This window comes from Ambystoma mexicanum, chromosome 3q (genome assembly GCF_040938575.1).
Source record: "Ambystoma mexicanum isolate Mex_15411 chromosome 3q, UKY_AmexF1_1, whole genome shotgun sequence".
In the NCBI taxonomy this organism is placed as follows: Eukaryota; Metazoa; Chordata; class Amphibia; order Caudata; family Ambystomatidae; genus Ambystoma; species Ambystoma mexicanum.
The window spans coordinates 624,213,588-624,235,407 of record NC_090926.1 but is presented as its reverse complement, the minus strand read 5'-3'; the positions used below and the strand labels follow the sequence as shown (position 1 = coordinate 624,235,407).

The window sequence follows — 21,820 nt, the reverse complement described above, 5'->3', positions numbered from 1 at the left end:
AATATTTAGGGGGCATGGGAAAGGGCAGATAAGGGGTTGGGGCAGGGAACAGGTAAAAATAGGTGGGGGAGCGGGGGCTAAGGGGGTAAACCCGCAGCAACAAAAAAAATAAAAAAATTAAAACATATGACCATTTTCGTAATTCTGTACACGTTTAAAAGCCACTGGCGATGAAACAACAAAGAAACGAGAAAAAAAAACGAATCAGTTTGCAATAACTGCCATTTGAACGTGGCTTTGGGGTTCCCTTAGGGATCTGATTGTGAGACCACAGACGAAGCAGTGCTCTCCAACAAGTGCAGAGTGGAAGTGCATCGCTGAATGGGGCCCAATGAGAATCGGACTGTGTCAAAGAGCGGGTGCACGCACAATGCACAGAAAAGCTCATACCAAACGAGCATGCTTACTGGTAGCGCTAGTGACCAGAACGGCGAGCGGAGCGCCTGCCATCCATTACCAACTTGCCTGAACTCAAGGAGGTCAGATAGGGAATTGGAGTCCTCAGTTCGTGAAAGTCATGTCAGTAGCCAAGTTAAATCAGTAAGGAACACACAACTCCTGGACCAACATGGCGATTCACATGTGGAGGAGGTGGAACCAGTTAGAGGAGACCAAAACCAGAACGTTCGTTTAATAATTACACCAACCCACCCCTAAAAATGAATAATGGAATAATTGGAGCCTAAACCAACATATAATGATGCAGAAAAAAGCCAGTAGTGTGGGAGTTCCAGAGAGCAGGTGTGAAAGCAGTGAGAGATCGAGAGGGGGAACAAGAGGTCCCAAAGCCAACTAGGCCTCACTGTAGGAGGATTGCAAAGCAGGTGGTGCCTAAACCGGATAAGCTGCACTTTGGAGAGGGTCAGGTGTGCAGAGGAGACTAGAGTATAGAGTCTGCCGGGGCCTTGGGAAGGAGCAGCAAAAGGGTAGCCTGTTGGGAGCTTTCAGAAGTGTGCTGGAGCACCTACATCTCCTTGGGAAGAGTGCTGTTTTCCTGGGTCAGAATGCACCAGAACTGTGTTAGATTAGGGCCTGGATATAGGAATTAGGAGATCAGGTCATTTTAGTTTAGGCCCTTCACGTGACTTGATTTTACCATCCATATTTGCACGTTTCCTCGAGAAATCTCCCTACTGTTGTTTCGTTATTCCCCTAAGGCCTTTTGGGAGATTTCCTCCCCCTGCACTTATCCAGCTCACTGTCAGCCTGTCTTAGTTGCCCTTACCTGTTTTGCACCGGTTCTTAGCTCCCTTACCCTGATCGGAATGCACCTAGGGCTGTGAATGTTCAGCTCACTCTATCCCCCCCCCCACCTTCCTTTCTCTTGCCTCTCTCGTTTTCTTCTGTTGGATGTCCCAGGGGTCAAGTCCTAAAAATGAAAGTGGGGGGACTCATCCATAAATGCTTTGGAATGTGACGTCGCCGGAAATTAGCATATCAAGATCAAAAATGCACATTTCATTAAATTGGATTTGCATAAGCACCCAAATTGCATAGGACGAATGGCATTTGCCTTTCATAAAATCAACTCCCACACAAAACCAAGAGAGGATATTTTCTTCCAATAGTGTATTTGAAAATTTTAAAAGGTGTGCATGTTTTAAACTCCAAGAACCAATACAAATGTTTTCCCTGGGACATGCAGTACCAAAATGGGACATTTCCCCTTGAGTTGTTTGTTATTTTTTATCATGTTATATAGTGCAGTGGTGAAGTGTCTGGCCTGAAAACCTGACGACTGTGGTTTGTTCCCCGCGGTCGGCTTTAATGCATGCATTGAAAGAGGACCTTCAATGTTTCTCATTTTATCGGGAGGGGGGGGGATGAGTCCGCCCTCTGAAAAAAGTGGGAGACCCAATCCCCCCACGTGTACCCTCGACTTGAGCCCAGTAACTCTGTTTTACAATTGGCAAGGCACATGTCAACAATAAAAAAATAACTGCCCCCGTTTGTAGGTGCCACATTAGGACAGCGGTATTAAAGGTAAAAATGTGGTCCTTGTGTTAAAATATCATCATCAGCTTGGGTTGCATGGAATACTCCTAGCATGCTGTACATAGAAGGTACTGTAAATATCTTTAGTGATCGCAGTTCATAATGTGGTGGTATTTTAAAAACAACAGCTATTTAAATTATATATTTTTTTTTACCATTATCACATGCTCATAAAGAGTCCCTGGTGGTACAGACTCTTTCTGGTTATGATGTAGACATAAAATCCACAGCCCAAATGCCAGTCGTCCTCCATCCAAATCAAATTATTTATGGGTTCCATTGTTTTCTGTTCTCCAAAGAACAGGAAAATTGATTTTGAGTTCAATCTGGTTTATAGTCTGCACTTTTGTATTCTTCTTGCAGATACATATTTTATTTGTGGACATGACCAGAATGCAGATGCCAATGGCAATCTGCATCGCCGAAGCCGGATTCAGCCTCACATTATCCAGACGGCGGCTTTCACTGGAGGTCCACTGGAGCAGGAGGCTGTGGATTAACTCCACATCCAGAGATGATGAGCTCCTTCCATACAGCCGCGGTCCACTCCTTGCAGCTCAACGCGGCGCCCCCTCTTGAGGATACGCGGCATGGTTTACTGGCAGAGGATGGAACTATCATTTGCTTTCGATCCGCACTGAATTTATACTTTAAGTATGCGCACTGCGCCATATACAAGAGCTAGGCGGCCCCTCGGGGACATGGGGGATTTTAAATAGCTATATCATGCAATATCAGCAGTGGTTGTACTTTTGGAAAGATAATATAATATATTTGAACAGCCTAAAACTTAATCCGAGCAGGACAGCAAAGCGTGGTCTTTACTGACAAAGAGAAACTTGGATCCACCAATCTTCGGGGCCGATTGTATGTGCTTCAACCTAACTAACCTATCACTTATTAGGAATCTGGCATGTCAAATGCATGTGCGCCTCGGGTGAATGCAAGGACCAGAGATTCTTGTGCAATATGAAAGCTTTGAAAAAGGCAGGTAGAACTTCCCTCACCTTATCAAATTCGCCCGACAATGGCTAATGTTTCCTTGCAGATATCTGGCAGCAATGGTTTGTATTATGAGAGACCCACTCACGGGATTCCATGTGTCGTATGGGATCAAAATATGGGGGCGCCGTTGAAAATGGGAGTGACAGATGTGATCACGATCCTCCAATTGTTGTTTTGGTTCATGCACCTGGGTCCCCTGGTTCCTTATCACAGAGTATCACCAACACTGAATGCCTAACCTCTTAAGATAAGACTACAAAAATCACTTTGGTGTGCCTCATTTGTAGAGGTTATATAGAATGGGAGATGATTCTTTCATGGACGTTCGTAAGGAACTCATTACAGCTGGGAAACTGGCTTAAATAAAGAAACAGCAGCCGCAGAACTGGTTCTTCCCGACACTATGAATTGGAATGTATTATTTGAACGTTTGGCTGGAGAGGCACTCCTACCTACAGTGTTCTATTTATAAGTCCAGGGAAGGAACCAGAAAGAACAAGAACGAGGCATTGAAGATATATAATTTTGAGCTTCTTGCAAGCTCTATTGCCCGAATATCTTATGGAGGGAGTTCCACAATCTATCAGCTAGGACGGCACTGGGTCTACTAAAGGCCCTAGTCAGTTTAAAACGATGGGCAAACACATGTTTCTGTTGGTATTTCATTGAGATTGAGGGGGAGGGGATATTTCAGGGGCAACGCATTTGTCTTGGAAGCAAGATTACGCAGCGCAACACAGGTTTCAATCCCGGTACCACCCTTAGAAACCAATCTCTTGTGTTAAACGCATTATAAATGTACAATTATAATTACAATTGAGGCACACGCCACCTACGACGATGTTTGAGATATGGTGGAGCTGAGCCATAATGGGATTTGTGGACAAGGCTGAGCAGCTTAAAGGAAATTCTGCTCTTCACCGGTAGTCAATGAAGTCTACGCAGAACAGCAATGATCAGCACATATCTTGGGATATAAGTAACAATCCTGGCTGCATTATTGAGTAGCACTTGAAGCTAGAAAATAATCTAGCCTTCAGCCCATTTTGTCTGAACTGACAGTGTATCAACAAGGGAGAAATCAGGGTAAATTACAAGAGATTTGTAGAGCAATGATGAAAGAGCTACACATAAAATGTATGTTGTGTTTTGATAAAGGCCCAACCAGTTTTGCGTCATCCATTGTTTATTTTGACTGAAAATAGGTTGAATTTGGCTGACGTCAGAACCAGGATCTGCATTAAGATAGAAGACACTCTGTATGCCGTCAGCGTAATACTGAAACACCACTCCCAAATAATTCATTAAGAGATCATGCAGAGGTTTAACATACATTGTGAAAAGAATGGGAGGGATGCACGAGCCAAGTAAGTATCCACGCGTTACAATTTCAGAGTCCAACACGCATTCCCTAATGTTCACCCTACATATTCAATTGCTCAAGGAGGTAGTCCATTTCACAATTGTCAGAAGCCACAGCTACATTGCCGAAGTGCTGACATGACAAAGAAGGATCAATGGGATTGACTAATCGTATATGCCCCCAATCACGAGAGGATAGCTCAGGGACAACACGCTCGCCTTGGAAGCAAGATGACAGATGAGATGGATCAACATAGGTTAGGTAAGTGTGTAATAAATAACCAATTACAATCCATAATCTGGAGATGAGAATCTATAATATCTAATAGCGCCATCTCAGTCCCTCGCTCTGGGCGACAGCCGGGTTGGCGATCCCGTAGCAGATGGAGCAACTCTGGATCAGTTTTCAGCTGTACCATGGCAGTTTTCTCTAGGATGTTGTGAAGAAAGGGAGCGTTGGTGATAGGATGATAGCTGGTGCATCCGACTAGATCTAGGGACTTTTCATCCAGTAACAGTGTACACTCTGCTTCCTTCAGCACATCTGGGGTAACACCATATTGGAAGAAGAGGTAATGAATCTTCTGAGCAAAGTAGATAAGTATTCAAAACCTGTATCTGACGGGTATCCCTACAACAGTTAGATGGTTTAAGAGATTGCAAAATATCCATATCCTCTGTTTTTATAGGTGGTATCAAAATGAAATTCAACATTTGTAAGCTGTTTTCTAGCATTGACACATCTGGGGAGGTGGCCAACATTGTATGCAAAGGGAAATTTCGGCTGTTCGCTATGGATAAATTAAAAGGTGCTGATAACCACCAAAATCTGGCTGGTTTTGCCTTTTAAATAAATTCAGAATTGTATTAGGCTGAAAGAGGGAATACACTGAAGATGAATTCCGGGTGAGAACATTTTTACAGGCAGTCCCGATAGATTGTGCATATAAAGCTTTTCTTGCCTTCCAGAACTGCAGATCTATAAGTTACCCTGGCAAGCGTAAGATGCTTGTATTTGAGACTATTTAATGTAGAACAACCAAGCCGGTGGCCCATATTGGGTGGTAACAGCATGGGGATGAATTTACAGGCCCGAACGAAGCAAGGGTCTTAACGATGGACTCTGGCGCTGTTACCACCCGATCAGGCCCACAGGAGAGGGCGTTAATGCTGTTAGCAACCCACGTTTGAAATCTCTTACGGTGGCCCGTTGATTCAAACTAAAATGTACTTAAAATGGCTACAATGACGAGCAGCAGTAATAGTTTGGATACATCCTAAAGCACTTAAGTATGTTCTATGGATGGTAGATTTATACTTGTGTGCAGTCCGTGGAGCTTGTGGATTTATAATCCTCACTGAGATGGCCCTTGGCGAAAGGTGTGGCAGATATTCTGATAGTGAGAATGGAGGTGATAGGCAAGGGGACACACAAGGGACATAGTAACTGCTCTGGAGCAGAGTGGTATTGATGCAGGTTCATGTTTGTTGTGGTTTATTGAAATGTTTGGGGGTGTGGCCCGCAGCCTGGAAAATGGCTGCCGGTCTCCAATCCCCCTTGGGCACTTCTGGACTGCATTGCAGAAATCGCACTGAAGCACAGGGAGCAAGCTGAGCCCCGACCAAGCTGGCTGGGCAGTAAGCCGTGGGGCGGCTTTGAGGAGCGGAGAGACGAGACCCCCTGAAGCTGGTAACAGGAGGCAGCAGAGACAAGTGACCTGTGACCCATGCCCTGCACGTGATTCGGGCCTCACTGCACGTCCACTGCAACTCCAGTTTGACGAACAGAACTCACAAGTACATTGGGTAGCTGCGATGGCAGCGACAATGACGAACAGGCCTTGGAGTGGCTCAGTGGTTGCATATAAAACTGCAGGCCAAACACATACACTATGTGATACCAGGTGGCCATTTTGGGAGGGGAATCCAGGAAATGGATATGAACAGAAGAGAAATACAGTGCACATGTCTGGAGTAACTGGGACACTTCTGATTGGAATTCTTTGTGAAGGATTGCAAAAGGCACCTATTGCAACACGCCATAATACTCCCATTTGCAACAGCATACTCTTGGCTGCCTAGAGACCATGGCATCAAAGAAAGCCCCACAATTTAACAGGCAGAAGAATGTGCTGTCATCTTCCTCACAGCACAAACCGGCACTGCCCCACAGCGCAAACACCCCTCATGGTGACGGCAAGGAAGGCATGGTATCAACAGTAAGACAGACACAAGGGACCACAGTTCAAGGTTGTTTATTGAACTTCAAATGAAAGGGTTTGAAAAACACCTATCTAATCCTAAATCTAAAGATGGGAGCAAGCTACGACTATCAAATAATAATAACGCAGTACTAGAGGTGTCTTGTCAAAATAAAAGGGTGTATACTAATAAACCTATTGGCAATCCTTATCTCTAAATACAAATAGTGTGGGAAACAACGTTATGCAAAAGAAAAATGTTCAAGAAATCATATGTCAGGATGTTCATGCCACTGGCCTATCTTCCCCAAGTTCTTAGCACGGGACAAGGCGGTACACTCAAGCTTAGCACAGTCTCTGGCTTCTCTGGCAAAAGGCTGCAGTTCAAACTAACATCAGGGACTTCTGTGGCCAAGGCTCTTTGCCTTTCAAAGCCTCTTCTTTCAGAGGGCCTGATGCATCAAATAAACAATACATACTTGCCCTCTCTGAATTTCACACATACTCATCCTCTCAGGTGATTCACTATTCACTTCGGATCCCCCTCAGCTGGGCTCAGATCCGGGTTAACACATTGGTCTGTTTGTCTCACTCCACCGGGCTCTGACCAATTTAATTCTCTTTAACCCAAAACTTATTTTATCTCAAAAGCTTTCAATTGATCTGCCTCGTTCAGTCTCAGACCACCTTAACTATTTAACTTCTCATCAATTCGTTTGGTAGTGTCAACATCGAAGACTTTCGATTGTGCACAGGATTTTGCTTGACCCTTCACAGGACCACTTCGATGCACAGTTCTTTGGCACCTTTTCACCTTTCTTCACTCTTAGTTGCATACCTTAGAGAAAAACCTTCGAATGAGCATGCACGCGATGCCAGAACACTCTGTCAAAAGGAATTGTATCTTAGTTTCAAAGTTCAATCACTGATCTGTTGTTCAACTTCACTCGCATTGGTTATCACGTGCATTTTAACACACTGTTTGCTTCAGCACTCATCATACAATGTTGCTGCTTGCAACCTTGGCTTCAGCACAGACCGGTCTTTTATGAGTCTCCCCAATTTACCGGCTGTGTTGATTTCACTAGTACGGCTTTGTTGTAGGAGTCAAGGACAGTACTACGGCAACAGGCGATTCTCCCTGCCTTGATTATCGATGCGGGACGGCCCCGGGTGCCTCTAACACACAATACAGGATTCTTCAGCCTCATTTCCTGGTCTTACACTTTCTATTCTCAAGGGTTCATGAAAGTACTGGTTACTCATCGAAAAGGTCAAGGGCATTTCCCTCAATGTAATCCCCTTTTGTTTTTCCGTCGTTCTCCTCGTGTTGAACTGCCATCTTGGAACTTCTGGTTCCTCATGTGTTTTGCCTTGCTCAGAGTGTGCTCTCGTTCTCTGCCTTTTATCCGTGTGGGGAAGTGTAATGGAAGTCAGGTGTGTGTGATGATCAGTAATTGCCTGACCATTGTATTGGGACTGTCAGGTGTTAGTCCATTTTCTCTCATAGTGCGCTGTCCGTGAGAAAGTGTTTGTGTTGTTAGGGGGAGTGCTGAGTTCCTAAGTATCCTACCTGGTAGGATGGGGTAAAGATGTTACAGGGAAGGGGATACTGCATCTCGCCATCCAGTGTACCACTCCAACTCCCTGAAGATCCCTCACCCACGTGATCCTCCCACACTGGTCCACCCCCAGGAAGTGGATCCAAAAGCGATGGCTGTGTCCTGGTGGCTAGGATGACAGATCTCTGGGCACTAGGGGTTGAGACACCTTCAGGTTTCTCACATGGCCTTGCAGCGATTCTGGCTGAACTTTCTAAAAGAAAAAAGGATGGGAGGTAGCTTTCTTTTTTTGTTAACGGGGGGGGGGCGGTTTCCAGAAAGCAAGGGCAATATGAACAAAGAGAAATAGAAAGCAAGCTACCCCGCCTTCTGAATAGCCCTTCTATGAGCTAGTGATCATTAGAACTAGCTGTTGAAATTCATACTCGTAATTTGTACAGATAAAAAAAAATGTAATTTAGCAAAAGTGGAATATTAAAACCTACTAAAACACATACAGCATACAAAGGGGGCAACAGGATTACTATTGTTGACCACATAGAGCAAAAGATTGTGTCATTTCACATTTCTGTGTTTAGGTTTGCTAAACACAGACCTCCTAACCCCCGCCCCCTGAGTTTGAACAGTTCACTCAAGATTTTTTCCAGCAAAATGAGTCGGAGAATCGTTCTCTGGGGATGGTGTGGGATGCATATAAGGCAACTCTTTGAGGGCACATCACAGGATATGCAGCTAGACAAAATAAGGCAGCCAAGAGGATTCCTCTAAGAATCTACACATCATTAGGCCCATGGAAGTAGAATATGCTCACATGCCCTCCCAAGAGAAACTAAGGGCTCTGATGAAGGAGAAAATCGAGTATAATAAGCTGTGTTTGCGGAAAGCTGCTTGGACAGTGTTGAAATATAATTCTACATTCTACTTTTTTGGGTGGGGCTAACAAGGCTGGGAAATTACTTGCCAGATACCTAAAATCCAGGAGTCAGAATAATAAAGTGGCTGTCCCTAAGGTAATGGAGGAAGTTATAACCAGGGACGAGAGGATTGTGCATGCCTTTGCCGATGAGTGTGAGAAATGGTACACGCCTGAAAAACAATTTAGGTGAGACAGCTAGACTCTTACCTGAATGATACTCTTCACCCGACGCAGAAACTATCTCCACGATGGAATATGTGGACTTGGGGCAGGATATAATGGTAGCGGAAGTCAAATTGGCTATCATCGAACTGACCGTTGGGAAGGCGCCGGGCCCGGATGGCCTAAACATATACTTCTTCTGGGCAGAGGTATTTCGATGCTACTCCCAGGGAAAGAACCCTGCTGAACTTTATTCGAGGCCATGATACATGTCATCCTGAAAACCAGGCAGGGGGCAACACAATTGGCATGCTATAGAACAAACGCACTTTGTTTACAAGCAGATTTGTGGATGGTGGGTAGGGATAACGCGCTCACGTTTATACAATTAGTGAATGAGTAACCAAAATTGTCTCAAAAATTGAGATTGCCACAAATGCATAAGTTCTCTTGTGAAGAAAAAGGGCTTGAGTTTATTCAGGGATTGGACAGCTGACACGTGTTTCGACCTACGTGTCGTCCTCAATGCCAAACGGGCAATTCCAGTCCAAATACTGGCTGCAGGTCTATTATCGTTCCCTCAGTTGGTGAAATCAATTTCAAACATTGTGTTGCCAGCGGCTATTGTGCTACCCTCAGTAGGATACAAAGTAGTTGCTTAATTTAGTGCACAAATCCATAAATAAGCAATATTGTAGTATAAATGGGCCAAATACCTGCGTGATATATCACTTAGCTTACAAGCCCAAGAAATTGGTCCTCATCCCCTAAAAACTAGCTGTTAAAATGAAGAAGAAAGCAATTTAGATGTTAACACGTTCTAACAGGCAAGAAAAGGCATTGTAAAGAGCAAGCAGCAGAGTGTGCCGCAGTGTACATGCCAGAAGGGAGACATCCCTGTAAAACATCTGTGTGCACAGGCAAAGATGGGAACACACTAGACCAGCAAACCAGAAGACAGGCTTACAGAAACACAGGCAAACTACATGTGTCATTACCTGCTCGCTTTCAGTGGTCTTTAAATCTAGTTCCTATCAACACGCTTGTGAAGATCAACCATGTCTGGCCACAGTCGAGGCCACCTACTAAGATTGGCCATGAAATGTCAATTAATGTCTTTCAACATGTGGCCAGAATGTGGGCTGAACTTATCTGCACATAAGATGTGGCCTGGTGTATAATGTAAAGACTGTGCAAAGGCCACCTGCAAGCAGCGAGCTGAAGGTTGCTTACCTTTATGCCGCCCCACGACTGGTTGGAAAGGAAGTCCACAGGGCTTGTGAGGCCAGGCTGAGCAGGGTATCGAAGAAGGAAATCCAGCTCAACTGTGTTGATTTCTTTACTCATCAGTAATATCTGCAACATAGGACAGGCACAATGCATGCATTGTCAAATAAAATATATGACACAATGCGCAAAATCATGACAGCCAGTTTATGCAGTTTGTTTCAAAGAACATACAGACACACACACACACATACAGTTTGATATAGGTGTTTGATCGTGAATTGAGTGCGGCAAAGTCATAATTGTTTGTTGTGTTCCTTCGAGAAAAGGTTTGCCGATAAAAAAAGGAATCCAATTTTCTGGAATCGCTGCTTTCTAGGAATGACGCAGTCACGCTTTCCCCGGAACCAAGCTAATTGGCACAATGAAAAATTACTTACTTGCAAGAACGAATCTCCAGTGAATATGAATTGTAGGGTCAAACGATGTTCACTCGTGAAGAGCGTGGGATTCCAGGACACACTGTTCTTTGCATTGTTAAATAATGTTGGCACCAAGGGATTATTATCGAGCAGGATCCTCTTGCGTCATGCACTCCACAAAAACACCAGCTCTTTCTCTTGGGGGCCCCTCAGTGTCCATGAGGCATTATTTATAAGTTCGATAGCTAGAGGGCCTGAGAAGGTTGCAAACAGCTCTATGGTGTACCCACACTAGCAAAGAAAAAAGTTACTTGCCAGTTGCAGTACCGCACTCTCAGTCTACAAGGCGCGAGTGACGCGTCCTGGGAATTTCCGCCATTGTGGCGCGCCTTTATACTGCATTGCCAGATTTCACCACATTTGAAAAACATCACACTGTAGAATGCATCACACTGCCAAGCCTCCAACCACAAGCCTTGCCGGGAAGTGCACCTTCCAGAGCATGCCCATCGCCCCGGGCCTTCCGGGCGCATCTCAAGACGAGGTCAGAAAACAGTGAGATTAACTGAGCTAGGGAGTTGATTGGTGAGAACACGCTCATCTATATATAACAGAGATATCATGGGCCAGATTACAGAAACTATGCCCCAGGCCAAGTGCAGAGTTGCATGGTATTAACACTAGGACCCATTTAGCCTATTTCTAAAAACACGTGGACATATTCTAAAGCCATTTCACCATGACAAATGCAGTTATAAGCGCCAGGACAAAAAAGATAGACTCACACTGCATTTTTGCACCAGCCCAAAGTGTGCCCTACTGCTAATATGGAATGGTATTAGCACTAGGGCAACATTTGCCCAAGTGCTTATAGCATGCCGAATTGCAATTGTCCTGGTGTCATGGTTTTGTAATGCCCAAGTGTTTTTAGAAATAGGGCAAACTTTGCACTAGTGTTAATTGGGTGCAATTTTGCACTTGCACAGGGGAAACATTTCTGTAATCTGGCCCCTTGTATCCATAGTATTACAAGTGTACTTTCTTCTTTGTCAGATGAACATTTTGAAAGAGACAGCATGTCAAAAAAGTATTTGGAAGTTGTGTTTGCACCAGGGGTCAAGTTCTAAAAATAAGAAGTGGGCGGACTCATTAACATACGCAATGGAGTGTGAAATCACCAGAAATTAGCGTAACAGGTAAAATATAATCACATTTCATTCAATTGGCTTTGCATAAACATACAAATTACACAGAACAAATGGTTATTTGCCTTTCATAAAATCAACATACGCAAAACATGGAGAGGATATTTTCCTCCATTAGGGTTTGAAAATGTTTAACAAGTGTGCACGTTTTAAACCCCAAGAAGCAATGCCAATATTTTCCCTGGAAAGTGCAGTCCCGAAATGTGACATTTCACCTCTAGTTGTTCATCATTTTCTCACCAGCTTATATGGTGTAGTGGTTAAGTGCCTTACCTGTGAACCTGTTGACCACCGTTAGAACCCCCAGGTTGCGCTTAAAATCATCATATCAAAAAAGACAAAGGGCCTCATTACGAGTGTGCCGGTCGGGTAACAATGATGCCGGTAAGCCTACCGGCTCAGTTGTTACCTGACCGGCACACTAAGAGTCTGTGGGCGGGTGCCGTCCTGCCCACCAGGGTCAGACCTGGCGGGTGGAACAGCACCCGCCCACCGTCTTTCACGGAAGCACCGGCACTGTTGCACACAGTGCCGGAGCTTCGGTGCTCCCCATTCCCATTGGTCAAATGGGAATGGGGATTTACATTTTCCGGCGTCTGACTTCACAGACCGCCGGGGCTGTAATGCCCCAGTGTTTCCGTGAAGTCAGGTGCCGGAAGAATGTGCATGTCCTGCGGCAACCAGTCGGTTTTAGTAGCACGGTTTCCACCGGACTTGTAATGAGGCCCAAAGTGTCTTGTTTAGCACTCAGCCTCTAAAATACCCTGGGTGATGGGTTCTGCCCTATGAAAAAAGTGGGAGGGGGGGCACTGTCCACTCGCGTTTACCCTCTACTTGAGCCCTGGCTTGCACAAAGCATTTGGGTGGCTCATTTGGCTACTCCAAGGGTCTTGGAAAAAGGACATGTTTCTGGAAAGCGACGGCACACATTTCAGCAGGTAGTTCAGTTGCACAACCACTACAGACTTTAGTGTGATATACACTGCAAAATCAAACGGACGTATTGAAACTTCATGTAAAGTGCATTCACACGAAAATTCACAACTCACCTAATAGGGCAGATACACTACTTAGTTATTTCCTATAGTTATCTCAAAGCAAAGCATGGGCAAACATATTCAGCTGCAAACGGAACCACACTTTGTGTGTGCTTCAGACAAGGCTATTCAGGTAGTTCAGGCTAAAATTGTGTAAATAGGACATACCTGGTAACATTTCAGAATCAGACTTTGGTAGATGGCAAAAGAGTAAGGGCGTTTCACAGCAGCTAAGGGGATATATATTTGGGGGGAATATATAGAACATGTATAGGACTTCGTATTGATAAATGTAGAACATTGATAGAATTTAGTTGAGGAGAACTCACAGAGCTGCCAGGCCCCAAGAACTATGCAAAGACCATAGATTCAGGTTTGCACTTTTATTCTGGGAAGAAATGGGCAACGTAAGACAGAAGCAGGATCTTCTCAAACAAACACCCCGGGAGGGTTCTCCGCATTGGGCTTAATCAGGCTTCTGTGCCGTTGGGAGGCACCCACAATGGTCTTCCAGTTCAAACCTGCTCTGGGGTCTTTCCGGCCACTTGAATGTCCTCCTCAGTCGTTACAGTCAAAGGGGTTTCACACCCCTTCTCAGTTCTCTGGGAATTGCAGCCTCTCGAGTTTCCTAAACCCTCCTTCAGGTGATGGACTAGTTGCAGCCATTCCTGGGTCCCTAACCCAAAATACGGACTCTAGACCATAGTCTTACATGCAGACTTGTCAGTAGGAGTAGCTGGCAGGTCGAGATGCAGATGTATCCCTTTAACCGGGACCCTCTTGCCTCTCTGAAAGACATGTTTCCTTACTCCTCCCACCGCCTGATCCTCTCCATGGATGACTGAGGTGCCAGAACCTTCCTTAAATGACTATCTACAGGGTTGCTCTACTCCTTTTCCTCAGTGACACCTCCACCTTCTGATGTTCCCAGCGCCTCTTCTCTTGGTGTTACCATGTACTCTACTGCAACTCGTTCACCTCCCGAGGTTATCTACTTCCTCCACTTGCTGATTCCCCTCCATCTCTTCTATAACACGTTCACCTCCTAATGCGACCATTGCCAACTCTTCTGTACTTCCTCCACTTGCAGCTGCTGTTATCCCATCCTCCATAACACCTGCACCTTCTGATGGTGTGTCCACTGATTCTTCTATCCCCCATTCACCTCCTAATGTTACCACCACTGCCTCCACTGGCTGATGTTATCAACTCCCCAGCCTCTTCTTTACCACCTCCTGATGTTATTACACCCTCCTGTCACCTTGGTTTCACATTCTCCTTCACTCTTTTAGTTCTCACAACCACCTTGTGCTTTCCGCTGCAGCCACCAACCCAATCTCCTCTACCTAACCAGCCTCCACTTTCCTCAACTCTGTCCAATTCACAGCCACGGGCCAACTTGAACCTCCTGCTTCTTCAACACCTGCTGGCTGACTGAGATCACTGGATATTGTAGTACTGTTACGGGGCCGGCTTTGAGTGAGTGTCTGCACCTTTGTTTGGTAACTGGAGCAGTGAAGGGGTTGGATGCTCCTCCTAGGTGCACCTGGCCAAACCTGGGGCCTAGGGAGCTGAACCAATGCTTTGTTTGGCCTGTCTGCCATATTGGATTCCAGTTGGCCTCTTCTGACTCTCCATGGACATGGGACTTCCTGTGTCTGGTCCCCCTCAGAGAGCGAGTTATACTCTGGAAATTCTCTTGGTAAGCTACAACCACCTAAATGTATAAGAATGGTTGGCTCACAGTGGATTTACAAAATGTTCTCCTCAGCAAAGGAATGCCGTGCCAGGTGACAATTGGTTATTTTATCTCACATGTGGGTGAAATCATGTTTTACAAGTTATCAAGCCCAGGTCTCCAAATACTGAAGAGCATCCTACAACATTGCACCAAGCATGGGCCTCGGGAGAGCTCAAAGACTCCTCTGGCTATGGAATGACATGTTTGATACTGGCAGTTGAAGTGAATCAGTACCCAACTAACCAATCAGGGTGTTAATGAAATTGAAACAGACTAAAATTAAGTGCTTGTTTTTTTCTCTTCCGGGGTTTTGCGTCCTCCTAGGGACGTTTGCATAGGGGCTCAATATAACTACCACGCACATGCTTACTTGGGTGTTCAGGAGGATCAAAGCTACCGGGACTTTCCAGTACTAGCTTATTGGTGGGTTGTTGGGGATGGACTCTACCTGGACATTTCTCCACTGGATCACTATGATTGTCCCTAGCCCTGTTACGGGATCAAGGGAGAGTGAAAAGAGGATCCTCCTCCTTCAGCCTTGGCCCAATCGTCCACTGGCTCAGGGCGAACCCCGCCCCATAACTGAACACCATGGCAGCCGAAACAATCTGAAAGGGGAATTCATCAAAGAGGGGTACAAACGCAAAAAGGGATTTAGCCAAGAAAGGCGTAGAATGAAACAGGATAGGCCATACATGTCCTGCATGTCATGATTGTCAGGCTAAGGAGAAGAGCACTGAACATTATTTGGATGCAGAATATTACATTAAGTGGTTATACATCAGTATGCCAACTTTTTGTTGCCAGACAAGATACATGATCCTTGCAAAGATGCAAATAAAAGGTCTTAGCATTCTTTTTAGATGAGAGTGCCTTCTTTGCCTGTAGCAGAGAGTGTATGTTTTGGCCAGGCCAAATGTGTTGCTTTTGTGGAAAAGTCTTATTATCCTTTGGAGGCATTTGGGGATTACTTTAAATGGCAGAGTGTGCTCAGTATCAGCGAGGAGAGCATCCCAGGGACTACCTTGCATGACATACATCCATGTGCCGTTGCGTGTCCTATTGAGGAGAACGTATAATTGCAAAATGTTATGAGGCAACAGCAGGTAGGGGATTAAATGTAGTGGCTGTAAATCAGTTCACAATCTTCTTGTGGCCAGACCAAATTCGAATTGCTTGCAAAGTTGTGATTTAAAAGTCATGGGGTGACATTCTGAGTTTGGTAGAATTATCCAGGTTAGAAATTACCAACTGAATTACCATTACCTAAAGTGGTAATAGTTACTCAGAGCCGAATTATGGGGGTTGGTTAATCTCTGTTCTGAAGGCTCACAGCACTTCTTCGGGGAGTGGCGGTATTACCTTCTTGCTGTAATACCACCCGCACCATTTCCACTATTTCGAGTGGCAGCAAAATCATGCACATGCTTTTTCTTACCTATAGGTTACAAAATCCATAATCAAGCACACTAGTGAAAGAGGAAGCAATGGTATTACTGACTGTTTTACCACTGCAGCCCTCATATGGCCTCTAATATTCTTTTCAGGTACAAGCGCATTAGGTGTCTTTAACCAAGTGCTTCACCTTTTTGCGACCAGACCAAATACTGTTGGTTGTGTAGAAAAGTCTTATAATTGTTTGCAGGATGGAGGAGATTATAGTCAATGCATGTTGCAGGATGGAGGAGATTATAGTCAATGCATGTAACTCAGTGCAGGAAGAAAAAAAACTGCCTGGAGAACCTACATGAGAAACTTGGAGGGGAAGGCATGCGGCTCGAAGTTATTTTACATCAACAGCTGCAGCATCCACCAGGGAAGCCAGAGTTGTGAGCTGTAAATTGAATGCATGAATGTCACACACCTGCTGCACAAGAGACAGTAGAGCATGCTCGGGTATTATCATCAAAGGAGGAGAGGTTAAGTCTGTGGTCTCTGGGGCAGAAGGGGGAGATGTGCACTGTTCCTCCAATGATGAGCCTGGAAAAACACACAGTAAGAGACAGAACACACTGTGCAGTGGAGCAGCATATGGGTAGTTACTGTACTCAACTAGACACATCCGGTGAGGCCGAGGACTTTGATGAGCTTGATAAATATTATGACCAATTTGAGTACAGGTAGCAGCAGCACATGATTCTGAAAAGCACCAATATTGTGCATGGGGACAATGTCACAATTACAGGGGACAAAGCTACTCATCCACCTCTGTAAAGACCAGCAACACCACCACCAAAACCATCCTAATCACAAAACCTTAACAGTCATATGTGCACAGTATGCCCACCAAGAAAAAACGGTGGAATTGGCGTCAGCCACAGCTTGATTCTAAAACATCTCACCACCTGCACTTTGTAAAAGTAAGACGAAGCCTGGAATGAACTTGGATACTAAATATGTGCAGTACCACAGGGTTTGGTACCATGGGCAGGAGTGGGATGAATAAACAAGACCGCAACTGCAGCCCTCCCTCAGGCAGGCAATCACCAAACGACCCTTAGCCAGTACTCATCCCAGAAAACGCTGCGGATGTGCCACTGCCAATATACATCCTGGCCTAGTTTCTAGACCTGCATTTCAAGGTCAAAGTGGCTGCCTTTCAGCGGCAGGAGAACTCTGATAACGCAGAAGAATGAGACACAGTTAGGCTGTGCAAATAGTCACTGATGCTGTGGGTGGAACCAAAATTGAATTATGTGAAGAACAGAGTCAGGAAGAAAAAGCAACAATCCCTGTTCTTGACACACCACCACCACCACCACCAGAGATGTCAACAACATTTCATAATCAGGAAGGACATTGCTCTTGTCACCCAATACATCTTCTGTGAAACATACTGACTATAGTATTAAGCTGTAAACAGAGAACCTGTGTGCTACCCTACTAACTGCATTGGGATTCTCCAAAGCAGATGGGTCTAATAGAACAAGCAGATGCCATTCACCAAATCAGATCATGGATCCATCCATACATGCCATTATCAACTAAAACGCTTGTTCAGTATTGTCCAGCACCACTAATAAATAAATCCATCTGCTGCCTCCTGTTAGAGGACAGTTTTGGTGAGTCTTTAGTGCTACCCAGACTATTGTATCTGACCGAAGGAGAAGCCTGGCAGTGTCTCATTGTGAAACATCAACATCCATTAAAATAAACCAGAAAGGGGGCGTGGTTAGCAGCCCAAAAAGATGTAAACCTTTCGGCAAGAATCCAGAGCCCCTCACCTCTGTCAGCCATACGGTAGCAGAGCCAAGAGTCTGCTTACCAATGTAATTCACTCGGTTAGAGTGGACACCACCAGGAACCACATGAAGAACAACGGTGGTCCCGAGCCATGCCGTACTGCCCTGCAGTGTGCAGCCACAACGGTAGCAGTACCTCATGTGCTAGCTAACTGCAGGGTGGACCGCAACAGCCTAGGACGGAGTATGCCACTGCCGCTGGCAGGGGGTGCTACTCTAATGCAAAGTGGCTGGTGGAGCGGTGAAGTGGTATATGACTTGAGGCATTGAGTGGACAGGATCAGGTACCAAGGCCCGTCACAGAGAGAGGAGTGTGACTTCATCCTGGCCATTATATGAACTGCCCAGTCAGCCTAGAGCAGTGGCTATATTGTAGTGGGGATGTTTCTACCCACTGCCTTTTCCTCACATACAGCAAGAGGCTTCAAGGACTTATTAAAGAGATGCAGGAGGAAATGAAGTCCATCTGTTCAGACATGAACACATTTACGGGCTGCCTGAACTATGCTGAAGGACAGATTTCTACTCTCAAAGACAGTGTCAAAGGCTTGGAACATCTCCAGGGCACACCTTTCGAGCTAAAGGCAGCAGTCAATGAACTTGAATAGAAAACGGCACAATAATATTAGGTTGTGTTGCATCACCGAAGGGGTGGAGGGCACAGACACTGTGGCATGGATGGGGAAATGGCTGCCATATGCCCTACATTTGTCTCCCCCCCCCTCTGAAACTTCAATGGGGCCATCGCATTATTTTCCAGATGACGGGACTAAATACATGGACAGGCAATACATAAATAAATAAACCTTCAACCCTTACAAATACAATGCAAGTCCTCCATTCACAGAGGAACAATAATTCACTGAAGAGTGATCATGCATGGAAGCAGGAACCATTTGTGGTGAAGGTACTAAAGGAATTATCCAAACATTGATCGATGTTTCGGTTAGATTAGTTTGTTGCCGGACATGTTCTTCAAGCACATCTATATTCTCAATGCAAAGGTACATTTAATTCCGTCCCAGGTGGGTATTTACGCATATGTACCTGGAAGGCAAGCTGAGACGTGTAGGTCAATTTATCACATTCAAACAGGCCTCTTGTGGTGTACTGGAAGACGGAGAATGTGATGCTGTCAATGAGGTTTGTAACCCGCTGTTTCAGGACTTCGTCAGGAGGGGATCGCTGGACTGCCTGCTGGAATACCACGCTGAAGGCCTGAAAAAAAAGAAAGAAGAGGGGATGTAGAATCTTCTCACCATGCACCAGCACTGAGAAGACTTCCTATTCAAACAAAGTGAGACTGCAAGAGTACATCCTGCCTAAATATGCAAGTGCTGATTCCAACAATGAAACTGGTAATAGTTGGGGAGCTCTGCATCTTCTTTATTCCTTAGAACGACAAACTGCTACCTTACAGGAACTTCAGGGCATTTAAGACAATAAATACAAAGAGAGAGAGCACACCACAAATCCATGCTGATGGTAGTGATAGTATTTGGGGTGGGCGGCGTTGCTGAAAGGTAATAACATCTGAACTTTCAGAATTTTTCCCATGACAATGGCTAGTATTGGGTACCACTTTATGCGCCGGCTAGCAACCCGAGTTCTGACCAATATTTGCAGGAGGAATGTTTCACCTCTAATTTCTTTTTCCCTATTCCTAGGTCAGAATCAGTGGCAGAAACTTAGATTTTCTCTTCCACATATATTCACCGGCACACATTGACGCCCTATTTGTCCTATCCGTGGCATGGCAGATGAAGCCTGTTTGCAAATCCCTCAAGAATCATGTGAAATGTAGCAATGAGGCAAAGCTTCCGTTTGTTGTTGCATTGTGGGCATTTTTATCAGTCTTGTTTACCCGGGGACCTGCCTAAAGTGGGTGTCCTTGCTAAGTCTGAAATCTGGCGGATCATTTTAATCCCTTTTACACAGTCTGCCTCATCACGAGTTTGACGGCAACCTTTAAATCCGGCGGTAACGCTATTACCGCCACATTTAAGGGTCCACCAAATCATGGGCTTGGGGGATTTACCCCCAGCTCTGAGCTGGGGACAAATCTGTTGCAATTCTGCTGAATTTCGGCAGTAATACCGCCAGCAGTAATAGCACTGAACATTCCCCATTGGGCCCAATGGGGAATGGCAACTTACCATTCCGCCAAACCCGTGATCCGACGCTAACAGCACTGGGGGGTTTGGCTGTAACGCTAATAGCCCCAGCCGTAATACCGCCGGGGTTACCGCCCAATGTCAGTACAACACCTAAAAAATAACAAGAGTCACAGCATTTCCCACAGTTCCCAGTTTAGCCCTTTGTAAGGGTAAGCTATGCTGCTGGTGATATTCTACTTTGTAATCACATATAATGGCTCTCTCTACTCCTACTTCAAAGCCTTGTGTAGGTTTGACTTATACTGCCGCCAAACTCAGGTTGCACTGACTGAGCAAGATGAACAAATAGTACCAAAACTCTGTGGTAGACTAGCACACACCTGTGACCCATGCTTTCATAAACGTTCCATTATACTCCCCATAACATTGAGATTGCGAGGTCGACAATGAAGATTGTTCAGTCACAAAAATCATGTCAATGGCCTCACACTGATGAAGTGCAAACATGGCGTAGCCCTTCTGTGACCAATGGTCGTTTCTGCTAAATGCTCGTCTCTGAATGACTAAAATCATGGCTAGGAGTAATGCTGGGCAAATGTTTAGTAAAAACAAAATACTGCAAATTACAAATTGAAGAAAAGTCCGAAATCAAATAGCCCCCCTCCCGCACAACAACACTGTTTTCAAAAGATTTACGTTTGAGAACCACCAGGGGCTTTTATTCACAAACTCTTCTTTTTATTATAAAAACCTCTTATGTATTGAATCAGTTAGTAGAGGCATATTTAATTGGCATTTCAAAGAATTGGATATTTGTTAATAGACTAGATTTCTTTTTTGTGATGGATCTATTTATTGTTGTCATTTATTTCACTGCAATTCTTTGGGGGTACTTTCCAATTTGTTTCAAAGCGAATTTTGCCCCAATCCCTCCAGATCCAGTCTATGCCAAATGACATTCTCCAAGACGTATTTCTGAAGCTGTATATTTCAGTTATTTACATTTTGTATCACACAGCGCACTGACAGGGCATTGGCATTCTTCATAATATGACCAGTGGAAGAGATGTATTGCTTCACAATGAAGCAAGGAAAGAACGATATTATCCTATTTTGAACAATGTTAGTTTTACTGTCATGAGGCCTTTGCACCGGCAATCTAGCACCGGGCAGCTTGCTTATGGTCTAGAAACCCTCAATAAAAAGGGGTGCAGTGTAGGGGTAGGGAGAACATGGTCATAAGGGCTTTAAACAAATTCCACCCCTCAAGCACAATTACACAACAAGCAGGCCAAGTACATCATAATGACGACTCCCTGATAAACAAACACCTTAGTTATTATACATCTTTGGGCGCCATCTGTTTCTGTCTCACTACTTACTAAATGGTGGTGTTTTTAGGTGAGGACCTTATGCCTTGTGAAGATTGCCCACGGGTATATCTGCATAGTTACACCCACTTCTTTGTGCCAGGGTTCTGCTGCTGGTTAAGGGCTGCAGGTGTTTGCGCACCTGCAACTCTGGGGGATGTTACATATCGGAACATCGATTTGATTTTATTAATCCTCTATAAGGACGCTTGTGATGCAAAGGAATGTAATTCGGCTGGGAAGAGTTGGCCCTGCA

The 21,820-nt window shown here is 44.9% G+C and overlaps 1 protein-coding gene across 2 annotated transcripts in view; it reads right to left on the bottom strand.

Annotated features, from left to right (window-relative positions):
• Positions 1-21,820, bottom strand: part of DNAH9 (dynein axonemal heavy chain 9) — a 1,527,051-nt gene that overhangs the window by 276,835 nt on the left and 1,228,396 nt on the right. For both annotated transcript variants that reach the window (XM_069654516.1, XM_069654515.1), the window contains exons 58-59: positions 19,125-19,295; positions 10,437-10,559 (exon numbers count right to left, since the gene is read on the bottom strand). In XM_069654516.1, coding sequence (XP_069510617.1) covers positions 10,437-10,559; positions 19,125-19,295 — 294 coding nt within the window. The remainder of the gene's footprint in view (positions 1-10,436; positions 10,560-19,124; positions 19,296-21,820) is intronic.